Source organism: Vidua chalybeata, chromosome 2 (assembly GCF_026979565.1).
Source record: "Vidua chalybeata isolate OUT-0048 chromosome 2, bVidCha1 merged haplotype, whole genome shotgun sequence".
Taxonomy (NCBI): Eukaryota; Metazoa; Chordata; class Aves; order Passeriformes; family Viduidae; genus Vidua; species Vidua chalybeata.
Window position 1 is genome coordinate 81,897,315 of NC_071531.1, and position 17,250 is coordinate 81,914,564.

A 17,250-nucleotide genomic window follows, 5' to 3' on the forward strand; every position below is an offset into this window, starting at 1 on the left:
GAGACAAGACTGATGCCTTCAGGAGTGTATAAGCTGAAAAATGCTGAATACTTGGAGAAACTTCTTTATTTTTTTTATTTTTAAGTATGGAAAAACAGAACTTTGCTCTATCCCCTGAAAAATAGCTTAAAAAAAGAAAATGCAGAAATATTTTGTAGTAGATGCCAGCTTTGTTTTCTCTCATCAAAAATGGGTTTTATTTATTTCTTCCTAGTCATTAACTTTATAAATTATTTAATTACTTAACAGTTAAGGAATTGTTTTATGTATCACTAAAAGCACATGTGTCCTTTCAAAATGGTTGTTTCAGGCCACACTTCACTTAGCTTTGCTGGGAATAGCTACATTAAATACCGAGTTTCTGAAAATAGCAAGAAAGAGGAATTCAAGTTGGCTCTCAGACTGCGAACCCTGCAAAGCAATGGGATTATAATGTACACCAGAGCGAATCCCTGTATAATTCTGAAGGTAATTAAAATAACTTATCTTTTCTGCAGTTGTTTTTCTTGATTCTCTATTTTCTCTTGGCTCTTGATTTGGGGAATGCTGTTCTCATTTCAGCTGTAGATTGAGAAGATGAAGTCTGATTCTAACAGGGAAAAACAATTTCAACAACAGCAGCAGCAACAACGATCAGAAAAGCAGCTTGCTAGTGGTGCTTTACTTGGAAAATTCCCCACTGGGTACTGTTCATTATAAGCACATTATGTGTGTCTGTGTGCAGGAGCCAGTCTGCACGAGATGTAAGATTTGGCCATTTATATGACTATGTAGTCAAAACGAAGCCTGCTGAAATTGCTGTTCTTCCCTTCTGTCCTGTCTGTGGTTAGAGGATATGCCCTCACTGTTAGTGAGCTAATTAAGGAAGCAACTGCTTAGAACGTGTCTCCTACTGAATATGAAGATCTCTGCACTCTGTGGATTAAGATTCTTTGTTGAAAGAGTCATGGGGTCAATGGAGATTGATACCAAATCAATATTTAATTGATAAGCTTTCCATGCATTTTTAGTATTTTTTTTTCCTGTGGAATGACAAATAATGCAGGATGGAAAGGGAGTACTAGGCTCATCCAAGAGCCTGCACGTATAGTATTTCTGCTATAGCCTCTAAGGTACCAAATGAAAACATTGACATTTGTAATTCAACCACATCCTATAATTCAGCAGTGGAAGAAATGGCGCAGAGCCTTTTGTGTCTGTATTTGCAATCTTTAGGGTGCCTTTGGCTGAATGCTTAGGTAACGTTAAACTGGCTAGATGAGTTACTAATGGGCAACAAATAATTTCATGTCTGTTAGACTGAAATATTTCATGAGCAAGAGTACTGTCTGTCATTCACCAGGAACTGTCAGCATTGTTCAGATTTGCACGAGACAACCTCTGATTTGCGACATGTAGAAATGCAGTTTGAACTTCTAAGTATGTGTTTTTGTTTAAGAAAAAAAACAAGCAAAACTGCAAGTTGGAAGACCTTCTTTGATGTCTTCATCATGCTTGCTCTTAGCATCTGTCAGTAGGTAGTGTTTGCAATTTGGTAATTTCAAAAAAATACCTGGGAAAAAACAAACGGCCCTAGTGGAAGGTGCCAGTTGAAAACAATAGGAGATGATACAGAGATGGCCTGAATTGGAGTTAGAATGGTGATCATTTTGCTAGAGTTTTGTGCATAAAGATCTCATAAAGGAGCACAGCATATCCAGTTCATAGACAACTGAGTGAAAATACCCAGTTAAAGCAGGGAAATTTTGCCACCAAAATAGAAAAGTTGATGCTACTACTATTGCTACAGAAAGGAAAATGAAACCACACACACAAAAAAAACCCACACCAGAAAAAAAAACAAACAAACAAAAACCCCAAAACCAAATGAACACAAAAACAAACAAAACAAAATAAAAAAAAAAATCCAAACCACTAAGAGAACCACCCTTTGCAATCATCTGAATTGTGTATTTAGTTGTGAGGTAGGAATAATGTTTTCAATCCCCATTTCACATAATCACCTAATTATTTTGCTTTGAAAGATGCTGAATTAAAAATAATACTTCAAGAAGCAGCAACAAGAGCAGTGGTTATTGTGCTGCAGTCTCAGTCAGCAACCTCCATGTCAGGCTGGTTTGCTTCCTAGGTCTAAGAAACGAAGAAAGAGAAACTAGAGAGCTTCATATGCAGCTGCTACCTCACATACCTGGTGAGTGAGGTCCATGGTTGTGTATGGATGCAAAGCCTCTACTTCGTCCTGTGCATTGATCAGGGGAGGACATCGGGAATTACCTTCTCAAAGCCTCATGCTCAGCTTTTCAGTAGGGCAGGATTCACTGTTGCAGTGAATCCTTTTCCCAGGTCTGGCACTGGGCTTCTGCATGCATGGGGTTTAAAGGAAACAAAATCATTTCATTCAGTATAGTTTTTTTTTAAGAAATGGTGTCACTTAAAAGATCAGGAATTGTCAGAGTTTCATTTGTGAAGGTCTTTGAACCGAGCAATATCAGGTTAAGTCCTCAAAAAACGTGCTCTGTGGCAGACAAATGGCATCATGCTCAAGGGATTCAGCCCTGTCAGGTCTCTTCAGGGATGGCAGCTGGCTCATGGACTGCACTTTGGGGATCCCTGACTCAGGTGTTTTCAAGGAAGTTATGCTTAGACTTTCTAAACACACATTTTTTTATTTTGTAAACCAGAGGTGAGGCTCCCTTTAACCAGGTACATATGTTGGGAGGTAGAGAGGCACTCAGAAATGAGGCCATTAAGCAGATTAATTAGAGGTCTATAAATGTGAAGTTGTTATCATTTGAGCATTGCTTTCAATTAAATTAAACATGAGGAGAAGCTTTCCAAATAGAGGATAAAGGATGAAATCCTGTGTTCTTTTGAGCACTCTGGCATCACTCCAGCAAAGCACTTAATCACTTGCTTAACTTCCTGTATTTAAAACCAATTGTAACTATTCACATACCTTAAGCATCTACTTAAGTATCTGCTGGATTCGCACCCGAGGGCCCAGCACCATCACTGAGCTTCAAATAAAGGCAGAGGTGGAAGAAATTTAGACCTACAAGGTACAAGCCCGTGGGAAGACAGGCAGAAACACCTGTGCTGTTGGGGCACAGAGTGGCATTGATTGTTTTGAAGCAAGTCTCTGCCATTGCAGTCTGTTTAAACATTAATGCTGCAATATGCTTTTTGGTGCTTAAATGGCCAGCTTAATTTTGGAAGCTCATACATTTGTGATAACTCCAGGGATGGAAATATTTCATAATCTTAAGACAGTGTCCTTCCTGGATGAATAATCAATTCCATAAAGCAAACTGCTTGTCTACTACTTTGCTGAAAGCCTACCAGCTACACACTATTGATATAATAAAATAAGGGTGTTATTTATTCAGCTGTTTCAAATAAAGCAACTCATCCATTGATTCTGAGAGATTGGTCCTTTTTTTTTTTTTTTTTTTTTTTTTTGCATGCTCTTGCTTTTAAAACAATTGGAGCAAAATGAGATGCAGGTCAATGTTGGCTTTTTTGCTTTGGAAAGATTGCATGTCCCAAGACCAGTACCAACCTTTCCTTTTTACCTATGTAGCAGCTAATTCAGAAAAGTAAGATTTAACCATTTAAAGCATTACAAGGCCAGTGCAGAGTAAAATTCCATTTTTTTTTTCCCCAAGGAATATAATGGAGATTCATCTTGTTTTGTGAAATTTTAAGGACTAAAAATAGGTAAAGAAAGACTTTCCATCATGCCATAAATATAGCAGCTAAACGATAAAAGGCAAGCATATGTTCTTCGGTCCCGGCAGTTAATGTGAAACTTTGCATGGTTTAGTTAAGTGTGTATTACACGTTTTAATGCATTACTGCTGCATGGCTTATGCTGGATAGGACTGAAGTTTGGATATGATCCCAGTTGTGGCTGGAGTTGAAACGAATAATGTTTTAATTAAATACACCGTTTTACACAAACAAACCTGAAATGCAATTCAGCTAACGAAATATTTCCCCAGATAGATTAGGAGGCAGCATGTTGTATCCATGGTGTTTGACTGCAGATGGACTGTGTGAGCTGGAGGTGGTCTCAGAAGAACCATTTGATCATTTTATTACCTATGTTGATACACAAATATGGATGTTAGCCAAACATCTTGGCCAGACTAATATTCTAACATAATTTACAGTATGTGTTTGGCTCCATTCTGCCCATTGAATGAAATTGTTGAAATGTAACAGATTGCATCAGCTTTTGGAGTCTTCACTGTTCTTTTAACTTCTCTACAGGTAAGGAATCTTGTGGCATATATACTTAAGTGTACATTAATCTCCCTGTCATAGTTGTTATAACTGAAACTGTAACTAAACCCTGAGCCTAGAAAGCTCTGGGAAGTGGAAGCTTCGTGGGAATTTTCTGCCCAGCTAGGATGAAGCAGTATCTCTCTGCTTTCATGGTACAGAGCGTCTCTGCTGGTGCCATGGGCTGCACTGGTGAGAGCTTGCAAAGTTTGCATATCTTTGCTGTGAGATGGAGTAACTCAGGCTTTCTGCAGTGTTGCGCTACACAGATGGATAAAGAAAGCAACACCGCACATTCAGTGCTGGACCGACAGTCTGATGCTACCAGCTCTCAACCAGACCAACCATGCCACTGAGGTTATGGTCTGGATAACTGCTGAGCCTGGACAAGATTCTGGGTATTCATTGGATGCCCATATTTCTTCTTTGAATGTCCCTCAGTTAGCCTGAAGTTCAGCTTTTCTTGGTACCAAGGTCCAGGCTATAATCAAAGAACCCCCTCTGAGGACTGAGCAGTGACCCTGACATCTCAGTGGCTACAAGAAGTCACAGGGATTAATTGCTGAGTGATGGTTGAATTCTTTGTGCTTAGAAGTGGGGACAGCAATTTTACCTGTTAGGTGGAAAAACCTTCTTCTCCCTGCCTGGCCAGTCCAGCTGCTAAGTACACAAGAGTGGAGGCCTTTGCAGCATCTGCTCCTTGCCTGTTCTTCCTGTTCTCCCTACTCCTCCTCAAGGTCCATCAAGGGACAGATACTTCCTCCCAGCCCCTCTACAGCAAGGCCTGTGACTATCTGATTAATGAAAGTGCTTTTATGGTCCCATTGCTAGGGGTATCTGGGCATGTCACAGAGTCTTTAATGTATGTATCTGTAAAGCAGTGGTGTGAGGTAGGGAAATTACGTTATCCCCCTTTTACTGATGGAGACCTGAAACTAATGGCTTGCTTGAGATCTCAGAGGAAGAATGTTGCAGAGTGTGGATTCCCATGCAGATCTGTCATGTCTTAGGCTAGTACTGTAAGCATCAGACCATCCTTTCCATCTTTCACTCTAGTTAGAGGTTACTCGTGTTTCTTCAATAACAGGAAGGAAACTTAACCCTTCAGACAATATATATTTACTATATATGTCAGATCATCTGCTGGTGAAAAGAAATAAAAGTGGATGAGAAAGATGTATAAAACATATTTTAATGGCAAATCTTTTAGATCATAGTTTCCTGTATACAAATGGTGTAATATTTATCCCAGGTGCTCAAATGTGGTGTTGTATTTATAAAGATAATTGGAAAAACATGTTCTGTGAGTAAGAGGAATAGACATGAAGGCAGTAGGTCCTTCAGGACATAAGTAGTCATAGGGGAGGTATATGTATATTATACACAATCAGTAGAAGAGTTTCCATAGGAAAAAGCCTTTTGAGTAAGCAGCAAGATATCTGCTTATCCAGTGATGCTGTTTTTCAAAGTGTAATATGTTGGCATGCATTTTTCTGTTTGATTTGTATTCCTGGTGAGACAGACCACACTTTCTGAGCAGCACCTTCAATGTTTATGGACTGTTTTGTTGCACAGGGAGGAAAGAAGCTATTGCTCCATCTCTGGAGAGAAAAAATTCTCTGCTTATCAGGGCATCTTGTTTACCAAGATTCCTCCTGAGAATCTGCTTTAACAGACCCAATTTCAATCTACAGAAACTGTTTACAGCTGAGTTTTGAGTCCTTTAAGAAAATGGTTTTTAATGAAAAATTATCCAGACTCATTATTCTATACATCCATTAGCCTTATTTGATTGAGCTGTAGGAGAATCAAGCAATCCCTTAAGCACGTATTACAGTCATAGATCTGATTTCTTCTCAGTTTCATTACATCCCACAGATCAGGGACTGCAAAACAGCCAATTGTTCATAGCAGGGGCTAATTCTAGCTCCTTCCCTTGGCTCCTTCTATTCCTCTACACCCTCTCATACTATGCAGAGTAAGCAGGCAGCTGGCATCCTTAGGGAACTTGTCCCATGCTTAGCACCTCTGTGTCCATGCTGCCAAGCAATCACTGAGCAGAGGACTGGTGTGGTTTATCCCTGGATTGCCCTGTGTGTTTTGGCCTGAGGTCCATTTCAGAGTCAGCCAGTCAAGAAACCAAGGATTTGCAAAGGAGAAGGAGATCCAAAGATCTACAGATCTCAAGGTTTTACCTTTAGCTTTTCCCTGGGTAGTTTTGTCAACCTCCAAGGACAAAAAATGCTGATAATGGCATGACAGCACGGTCTGCTCCTGTAGATTAACACTTGACTGTTTACCTTCAAGCCACATCAGGGAACCTGTCTGAGAAGAGTTTGAGCACACAGTCACATGCCAAGGGATGTCTTCACCTGACATGATTTAATGCTAGAAATGGCTAAAAATGGTCAAAGGCAGATGGACACTGCAGCGTCCTCACATCTGCATTTGCCATTCCAATTCAGCAGGCCACCAAAGCTGTATGGGGTTCTTGCACTGACAGCTGTGGAAACTCTGCTCTCACTGGGGGGAGCAGTCAGTCTCTGTAACAGATACCCGAGTGAGAGGACAATGTGAGCTGCCTGGAAGGATGAAAAATGACACAGCACCTGAACTTTGCAGGGGGATAAATAATGGGACAGAACTGTCTCGAAACGGGATTTGCAGAAATAAATACTTCCTAGAGCATGTCATAAAAGTAAAATACTTGGAAGAGCTTTCAGAGAACTTGAATCCAATTAATGTGTCATAAGAAATTATTTCCAACCTTGTCAGCCATTTTAAACTTAAATGCCATCTGTTAGAGAAACCTAAAATCTTTGGGTAAACTGCTAATCAGGAAAGCAGCACTTTATATCCATTCCCTCACTCTGCACTTTGCCTGCCCCAGCAGGGTAGCACAGATTTTCTGTTTACGAGGACTTGGGATGGGTGAGGGAGACGAGGGAGAGTGAGAAATCCCCTACAAACTCTCTAAATCCATGAGTCCAGCATAAATATTAGGAAAGAAAGAAAAGTAAGACCCATCTTATGTCATCTGTGAGGTATACACAGAGCAGGTTGTGTTGCATCTTTGGGAACTAACTGACTTTTGGTCAACGAGTATCTTACTGTTTAATTAGTGATGCTGAACTTAGGATGTTTAGGGACAAAGCCACACCTTGTTGAGAGCTCCTTAAAGTTACAGAAGCACAGGATGTCTGCATGAGCGGAGTACCTAACATCACCAGCTGAAAGTATGGACACTGACTTTGCCACAAGCCTCTCAAACACCAAGAGGTGATCCTGTGCCCTGACCATCCTTCTGATAACATCAGCCACTGGGAACAGAATCACAGCTCTTGGACTTGCTGAGAGAGACACAGCTGTTCGACAGCAGAGCAAGGGTCCTCAAGTCCATATCCTGTTCAGTAAAACATAAAATTATCCAGGTTTTCACCTGTGTTCTGCACCCATATGATTTTCTGTATTTTTAGTTTTCCTGCAGTAATTGGCTTTGGGCAAATTTGAAGTAAGCTGATATTTTCCACCTTATATTTTTTTTTGCTCATGGTAAAGGCACAGCTTTTTGCTGTTCTAGTGTCATGTAGGAGAGCAGCTTTAACAGTGTGCAGAGACTGTCTAGAAGTTCTCTGTGCTTCCAGATTCTTTGTGAGAGCATATTATGAGACAGCTGAGTGCCCGAAGCAGTTTGATTTCTGTTTTCCTCCTGCAGATTGTCGATGGAAAACTCTGGTTCCAGTTGGATTGTGGAAGTGGCCCAGGAATCCTGGGAATTTCTGGAAGGGCCGTTAACGATGGAAGCTGGCATTCGGTCTTCCTGGAGCTGAACCGCAATTTCACGAGCTTGTCCCTGGACGACAGCTACGTGGAGCGCCGCAAAGCCCCCCTCTACTTCCAGACGCTCAGCACAGATAGCTCCGTCTACTTTGGCGCCCAAGTCCAAGTGGATAACGTCCGCAGCCTGACTGACAAGAGGACAACGCAGGTCCTGAGCGGCTTCCAGGGCTGCCTGGACTCAGTAGTCCTAAATAACAACGAGCTGCCACTCCAGAACAAGCGCAGCAGCTTCGCAGAAGTGGTTGGCCTGACGGAATTGAAGCTCGGCTGCGTCCTGTATCCCGATGCCTGTGAGAGACACCCCTGCCAGAACGGCGGCACCTGTACTGCTGTGCCATCTGGTGGTAAATGTTTTCATTACTTTATGGGCTTCCCCCTCCCCGTTTTCCTCTGTAATTTATTGCCAGAGATGGTTTAATGCAGCAACATGCTTGAAAAATCTCATGAACTCTATAAAACTCTGATAGGTATTGCAAATTGGGTAAAAGCTGTTTGCTCTATAAATAACAGTGAAATGGTGCCCCTTCTTATTGCATTAGTGTTCCAGGAGGAAATTGATTTATTGGCTGTTAGTATAATCCTATTTCTATAGAAACCAATAGAATTACAATTACTGTAATGTTCAGCTGGATTTTTCAGAATCCATTTACAGCATCTTTATAGCATTGAGGGCTGTACACAAAGATGGTGATTTGAAATGTCCATCACAGATGTAACAGCAGTGTTGCCTTACTCTGTTTCCGAAGCTGTCAGAAATAATTACTGAGCTGTCCACAAACACCTTCGTCCTTTTGGAAGTGAGTAATTTCATTACATGTCTGCATGGAAAATAGCAAGTTGGGCTCATTATAAACCCCCCTGAACTGTATTTTACAGCTTTCTCGGAGGCCTGAGTGCTCTAAGGTCTAAGTAATACTATCCAAATTTTATAGGGCGTAGATTTAGACTGTGCTTGTGTTGGAGTTTCCTATCCAGTGGTTATGTGGTGGTTTGTGTCATTTGATACCAGTGACTTACTGCAGTGCACAAGTTACCAGAACAGTCAGCATGTTAGCAGGAGAAAAGCAAATGGCACACATGTAGAACATTGCCTCTTGGGCAATTCTCTTTCTGCAGTGTAGGAGTTTCCCTTCCAATTCCCTATACTGTATTAGCATGCAGCATTGCACACCTTTTCTGGCAGAATAAAACTTCCTCTGAAAAGGAGGTTGCTCAACAGAGAGGTTTTCTGCAAGTTCAGAGCTTTCCCTCCACTTACTGTCAGTGAGTTTTGGTCATGGTTCTCTAGGGAAGTTCCTTCCTAAACTCTTATTTTATGGAGCATTTAACCACTGTCCCGGGGCTTTCTGCTTTAATGTGTCCATGCAATTCCCTTGCACCCATAGTTATTATTTCTGTTTTTCATTAGTTTAAGCCTGACTCTCATATTTCCTTTCTTTGTCCCCTCCACCACACAGATTTTTTTAGGCCTAAACTTCAGATTTGTTCAAGGTTGACATGTGGTAAGATCTGAGCAAAACTGTGATAAGTTTCTCAGTTGGATAGGCCCACTCTTATAAAGTAAGTCCTGAAAATGTGGATTTGTCCATGCTGGGCTGTCTCAGCTAGCATCCCCTCTGGAGCTTTGGCTTTGATTCAGCCACCTCTTCTCCCATGCTATCACAAATGATGCATCAGGGATGCTATCAGCTTTGCTGTTGATGGAAAGAAATGGGAAGACAGTTAGAAGGAATGAAGCACAGCCCTGGTAATCCAGGATGTGTTCTGGGTCATGAGGAGAAATGTTGCTGCTCACGTGTTTGTCCTTAAGGGTCTTTATTTACCAAGGGAAGGAGAGAAAAGGAAGGCTGCACAACAAGGGCAAAAGAAAATAATTCTGAGACAGAAGGATGCTGCAGCCACTGGAAGAATTGCTAAGCATGATTATTGAAGTTCCTAGGAAATATGGCTGTAGTATGTGCGTGAACGTATGTATGATGGCTTTGATTCAGAGTCCCTACTTAATAAATGAGGTTAACCATTCACCTCACATCCTAGGAAGCATGAGAACAGTTCCTTCTATTGATTTTATTTGAGTCTATTTACAGTATTGCTCAGCAATCTCATGATGAGTAAATTGAAACCTTTCTAACAGAACTCCTTACAGTAATTCTTTTTTTTCCCAGTACCATGTGCATGCCAATTAAAACTGAGGGGAGACAAAGGGTAAGGGAGAAACAAGCAGCCCTGAAGTTTGGACCCATCTTATTACTGGGATGGCAAATATCATTTTCACATCAACAAAATTTGCTGCTGGAAGGCAGTCACAGAACTGATTTAACTTGCCTGTGTTCCTGCCTCGGCGAGGGGCATGTGCCCTGCAGGGATGTTTTGGCTGCCTGCCGTCAAAAAATCTGTTTGCTGTTTTTACTGTCTCAGCAGTGTGTGTAAATAAAGGATTGTTATAAAGCCATAATTCCAGTGCAGTGGGCCCTGACTGTATGTCAGTGGTTCTGCAGCCTAGCCCTTAAGGAGAAGGCATGGGCATTTTTGCTTCCATTAGGCAAAGCAGTTCTGTTGTTAGTGTCCTCCAAATGCTGAAAGGCCACATAATTAAATTCTAAGAGTCCAACAGCATTGCAAATTTTAGTTGCAGAGCCACAAATTGCAGCGTGCTTTTAAGAACCATCAACCATTGCACTTGCTGACATAGATGTTAGCAGCTGACTTCAATTTAAAATAGAAAAAAAACATAACTTCATTTTTAAAGAATTTTCTTAATAATGAAATGGCAGCTTTTTTCATTTTTGGTGAGGGGAAGAATGCAAAAATGTACCATGCAAAAGTCCTTTTCGCAGTCACAGGGCATTCAGTAGCATCAGGATCTCTTGACTAATATTTTCTATGATATTATCCTCCTTTTTCAGTTTTTTTGGAGAAAAATGTTCCTTTTCCTAAACAGAGAGTATTTGGCATAAGATTTGTTTTAATAAATAAACCCTTTAGTTCAAATTTTACAAAGCAGATTTCACATACTGTTAGCATCCTTGTAGTTACAGACAACCTACTGTGCTTTGCAAGAAAATTAGGAGAGAGAAAAAGAAAGCTGAGATTTATAGATAACTTTAGAAGAAAACAGTCAAGCAAAGGCTACCCAACATTATAACATGAAAGAGTTGCTGGCTACGTACCAGAAGTCAAAGAGGCCATGTCTAATTTGCATATGATTTGCATAAATTGAGCATCTATGACACAAACCTCTCTAACAGTGTTCCTGTTAGAGAGAATCTAAGATTCTCTATTCTATCTCTGTTCCTGAAATCTTCCTTTCAGTAGAAATGCCTACTGCCCTGTTCACCATTCCTAAAAAGTTGCCTCAATTGCCTTTCACTTCATCCTGTGATTATGGGAATAGGGTCATACCATAGCCCTGTTTGGGGAAGTGCTCTGTATGCAGTAGGAGTGTGTCCGTGCCACTGCTGTCAGGGTTTGGATGGATACAGTCCCAGCAGCTTCACTGCACCTGGTGCAGGGCAGGGCTCTGCCTAGGCTGCACAGAGCTCAGGACTCCCCACAGAGGTGTTGCCCCAAAGCAGGGCTGGCACAGGGCTAAGCTGACCCACAGTAGCTTTTTCTGCCTGACCTCTCTGCATATGGAACAGAGCAGAATGTGGATCTCAGCCTGTATGAGTGAGCACAGACAGCTCAGGTGGGAACTCCAAGAGTATAGAAAAGCCTCTCTGCTTTCAAACTCTGGTTTCTGAGCCAGCAGAAAGCAACCATGACATGAATCTCTGCTTGCTCTCAGGCAACAGTGTTGACCAAGCGATGTCAGTGGTACAAGAGGGGGGACTGCATGTCCAGAGACCCCATGGGGAGATCCAATGCATGCTTAAATAGAGGTTGGCAGAGGGGAATCCACTCACTGGATCTGACAGCTCAAGAGACTCATAGCAGAAAGAGACATACTCAGTCTTATGACAATTTTCTTGGGAGACAGTGGAAACCACAGCCCTGAAGTATGGCCACATTCTTCCAGACTTTCCAGTCTCTATCCATAAGTATGGGTCAGTAAAGCTATTTATAAAGAAAGTTAGCATTTTGAAACCTGATGAACAGCATGACTTTCAGAAACAGCTTGGGTCTTTGAACTGAAATTTGCCAAGAAAACTCAACCAAGTGTTTAAAGTGCGGTTAAGCTATAAGCTGCTGAATATGAGGTCTTAAAATGGGAAATGTCACACAACCTTAATAATAGTGTGGCACTTCCAGGGCTGCCAATAGTAAATGTATGTTTATCTGCATGAGTAACAGTATGAGCAATCTGAGCAATAGAAAGCTTTACTGTAATCGCATGCAAAGAGTGCACCAAGGTTTTCAACCACAGAGAGAAACCTCATGCTTGTAAAGCCTGCAATTATAAGTATAGTTACTTCCTTTTAATTTGATCAGTCCTATATACATCTGGCTTTGATTAAAGTAAATGGCTTATATGAGTAGGCAATTTTATTTGAACATGAAGCATTTGAGCAGAAATATTTACTGAGTCAAGGACTGTGGGCAGAGTGTGGGGACATAAAGTCATTTTGCTTTCCCCACTCTTCACTTTTCTTCTATTCTTTTTTCTTTTTTTTTTTTTTTCATGAACAGAGCTAAAATCCAAAGGGAGGAGAAAATGCAACATGGCACTTGGGTGGTGGGTTTAATACATGCTTTAAATGCTGTTGGCAGCATTACTCACAGCTGGTTTGGGGGATCAGAGAGTTGATAAAAAAGAAATAAGGGAAAAATCAGTGTAATAATACCACAGAACTGACCTGGTCTTACTAATGTTCTTGATCTTGCTTTTTCACACACCCAGCATACTGTGATGTGAGTATAACAAATGCACATCAATTATTTTTTTAAAGCTTTTTTAGAAATTCTAGGGGTGTTTAATCTTTTTAATATCTAGTGATTATAGGCATCTGTTCTTGAATTCCCATGTAAAAGCATGTACGTGCCAATCTTCCCAGAAAGTACTGGTTCAGCAAAGACTGAGGTTTATTTTCATACCAACAAGTGGCAGCAGGCAATGATCTGTTTGAAGACAGATAAGTTAAATCTGGAGTGGCAGGACTCTGTATGGCTGAAGAATACACACTGCTTGAAGGTGGCCTGGTTTGACTATAGACCTACCAAAATGCAAATGCTGGGAGAGGTCCTCTTCACCTACAGTAGTTGTCATCAGTTAACTTCGTGTGTAACACTGTGTGGTCAATGCCAAGGGCAGGGCTGTTTCTGGACATTGAGTTTGTCAGGTCTAGCTGCACAGCAGGGAGAGAAACTACACAGAAAGACAAATGGAAAAACTAAAGCATGTTAACAGATTAAAGCCAGCCTGTCTTGCATGGGATAGATAGAAATAGGAGCATACACATGTTCCAAAAAAAAAAAAAAAAAATTGGCGGCAGTTTGGAGCATCCTCTTTAATAAAGCCAAGTAAGCCTTGGGATAGACAGACATTCAGATGCTCAGGCTGGGAATGCTACCAGCGGAGATGTTCGCTACATAATGACAGCCCATCTGCTGATGGCACCATGCCTGCCTTGTGCCGCTGCCTCTGCTTCTTAAGTGCCAAACAAATACAGGTATAGGCAGGGAGCCTGTGTAGTGTCCTGTCTTACTGCATGTTGCTCTTCAGTAGGGTCTGGGGTGAAAAACACCTTTTCCTTTGGGTAGGGATATGCCAAGAGAGCAGTAAGAGCAGCTGTTTGAGTCACAGCAAGAAGGTGAGATTTAACTATGTAGAGGGGACTCAGACTGATGAAGGAGCATGAGAGAAGCCTTATAAAACAACCAATAAGCCCAAGAAAATGTGTAGACCTATGTCTACATAATGTTTCAGGTCATGAATGATGCTTGATGCAAATCTTCTGATCATCATCTCTCCCTGGGCTTCACTTCCCACTGTGGAGAGGCAAGGTCTTGGAGGGCAGGACCAGGCTGAATTGGAAGACAGCTAGTTCCAAAGCCCTGAGCTGCACATGCTGAGGGTCCTCAGCATCAGCTGTTGGCTCCACAGACCCACTGCTGCTGCTCTGCAGGACTTGTTAATGTAAAAAGGCTGTATTGTTGTTCATAGCTTGTTGTTGCTCTTAGATCAGCTGTTGGTACATGCTGAGAATGTTGTGGTCCCACCCTAGAAGTGATTTACTAAAGAAATATGGATATTGATCTAGCACCAATATCCAAATGTGACGGACAAAAAATCTCTAACAGTTTGCAGTTAGAAAGTGTATGTTTACTGCAACGCCGGGCAGCGTGCGGGATAGCTCCCAAATACACACTGCGCCTTTCAGATGATTACAGAGTCCTTTTATCCACACAAGAATTGAATATCCAAAGTACAAATACATATTCATAATTTGGTACATCCCATTCCTCGCTTCGTATGCTAATCATTTCAAAAGCTATTAAGCATGCGTAGTTTGTTCCTTGAAATGGGTCGGTGGTCCCTTTCATGGGGAGGGGTCCCAAAATGAGGAAGTAAATGAAGTCTTCCTCATTCTGACCTTTCTACCTTTTCAATGCTAATATGACGAATGAACTCTTGGTAGAACTCCCATTCCTTGTCTTCAATTGGTTTCAGAACAGATTTCAGAACAATTGTCTTATGTTCCTAAAAGCTGTCAGTTTCTATATTCTTCATTATAAACCCAGCTAACTAAATATTGTGTTGACAAGCAATCAATTATTAGTTAACTACTAACTCTTAACTTCATCAAGGCCTACTTACAAAATCCCTTTATTTTAATTAACTCTAGTAAGGCTTATCTCTAGCTAAAATCTTAGCTCCTCTAAAATCTCTAAATCTCTTAAAGTTTATGTTTCAGAAGCTTTTCAAAGGTGTTTTCCAGAGCTTCCTGTCTCTTTCCACTGATTCCCTCTGAAGAAATACAGTGGTGACATCACAAAATTTGCCTTGGAGAGTGCGGATCAACATTTCTAGGAATTAAATATTCATTAATCTTAGAGGAAGCTCAGATGGACTGTATGATCTTAAATGCTGATGAATTTCCAAAACTTCAGTGTTTTCACTGTGAACAGGATCAAGCCCTACATTATTTAAAAGAGATTTTTCATCCCTTGCTGAGACGACAGGACACTGAGCCTTTTCTCATCCTTGAATGTGAAAAGTTTGCTTGTTATTCTTGTTCTAAACCAGAGGGAAGAAAGGAATGGTACATTAGCAGGATATTAAATTAAAAATGTAATAAAATTCCTTTATTGGACCCAAGATGCACTCCCAGCCAGAGAGATTTTCTTCACAATTTGCCTTTGTCCACAGCCATATGGCTAAAATATGCAGTAGCCGGGAAAATTACAGCCTCTGCTGGGAGTTTTGGAGAAGGATTGAAAGGTCTGGCAGGTCTTCTGGCTGAGTGCTATATGCTGTCTACTGAGCCATCATATCAGCTCTTCTCTTCCCTACTCCATGAATTTTGACATATGCTTTGCTGTGTTGGAGACCTCCCGGGTGAACGCTCTGCAGCTCTGAGCATGTGTGTCATGGAAAAGTTCTGTATCTTTTGCCAGTGGATTGGACTTGGCAGGTGTATGGCAGTGAATCCAATGAGAGGAAACACCAGTGATAAATATGGTAATTTAATACTGTCTTGTCTTAGTGCCTTCTTGATTTCTAACTTTGATCCTTAGAATCTATAGTGAATACTGTAGTCTTCTAATATCTGATGTGTGTTCCACCATAATTAAATCAAATTGTGTGAAAAATGTAGGCTTTCAGAAGCAGATTTTTATTTTGGTCCTATTCATACACTGCTGAACAGGGCTCTGACCCATCTGGTGCATTCAGTTTCATCTCTTCTTACTATAAAATGCATAAATCCATGTTTTTTTTATAGTTAGTGGTAAAAATACATTTTTAATCAAATCAGTACTTCTCAAGTTTTCTATAAAGAACAAATGTAAACAGAATATGTTACAGAACTTAGAACTTAGCTGAAACAAACACAAGACATGAAAAGAAAGTGATTCAAAGGCTTTGTTGCCGATCATTCAAATGATTGGCACCTGAGAACTTGGTTAAAAAGCAACAGAAACTTGGCTTTTAACATCACTTTAGAGTTATGGAAGTTTATAAAATATCAGATAACAAATGGAATAACATATATTTTGCTGTTACATAAGACAACAGAACTGATTATGAATAAAGTGGTTTATATTTGAATTGAACATTCTCCTTTTGCTTAAACTCATTGAGACTGTAAAAAACATATAAAACATTAGTGTAAATTTTTGAACTATAGATGTCACTGTTCAGTCATAAAAAGGAAGCACTGAAACAGCCTTATTTATTCATGCTGTGAATTCTACCTACAGTCACAGGTTTGTAGTTCTTCAGACCCAGATCACTATAGGTCCAGAAAGCTGTTCACATTGTCCGAATGAGATATTTTTAAGACACAAAAAGAAATAAGCCCATCTTGCTGATGCTGACTGAACATGCTTTTTGGGAAGCCCAGAAGTTGAATAATTTATCTTCTTAACTCTGTAACCTTGGAAAGATCAGTGTGTCTGTCTCCCTTCTTGTAGCAGGACAATGAAACAGCATGATATTTGAGTATCTATTTCATTTATCTTCAATGAAATAATATTGAACTCTTGACTGAGTGTGCCAGCAAGTCTGGTTCTGAGTTTATTCTCAAAAGCTTGTCCTCATGAAAGAATTCAATTAGAGTAGCTGAACAAGACGAATTGAACCGTATAGGACATAAAAGATGTGGGAGTCTTGATGTAGAATTGTTTTTCTTATGCCTCCGCTGGGTTTTTCCATACTGTTTCCATGAATTCTTTTCCTTGTAACTGTGCTGGAAATTCCTGCCATGTTTGCAGAAAGAGTAACTTTTAAAACAAATATTTGGGGTTTTTTCCAGATGTATAGATAAAGTTTTTAAAAATACATTTAAAAGGCTCACCACTAAGAGATGATATTTCCACTATATCAGCTTGATTGCCAATAATTTTGACACTGAATTGAGTTGCACTCAACCATTTCAGCTCTAACTGCAGCTGTATTAATGGCAGGAAGGTTCCTTGTTTTAGTTGCTTAATATGCTATATTCACTAGGTATGTGAACCTCATAA

General features: G+C 40.5%; 1 protein-coding gene across 1 annotated transcript in view; it reads left to right on the plus strand.

Annotated features, from left to right (window-relative positions):
• The window catches only part of FAT3 (FAT atypical cadherin 3), a 334,025-nt gene that overhangs the window by 297,268 nt on the left and 19,507 nt on the right, over positions 1 to 17,250 (plus strand). Inside the window, exons 22-23 of the mRNA XM_053935206.1 lie at positions 311 to 468; positions 8,000 to 8,468. Coding sequence (XP_053791181.1) covers positions 311 to 468; positions 8,000 to 8,468 — 627 coding nt within the window. The remainder of the gene's footprint in view (positions 1 to 310; positions 469 to 7,999; positions 8,469 to 17,250) is intronic.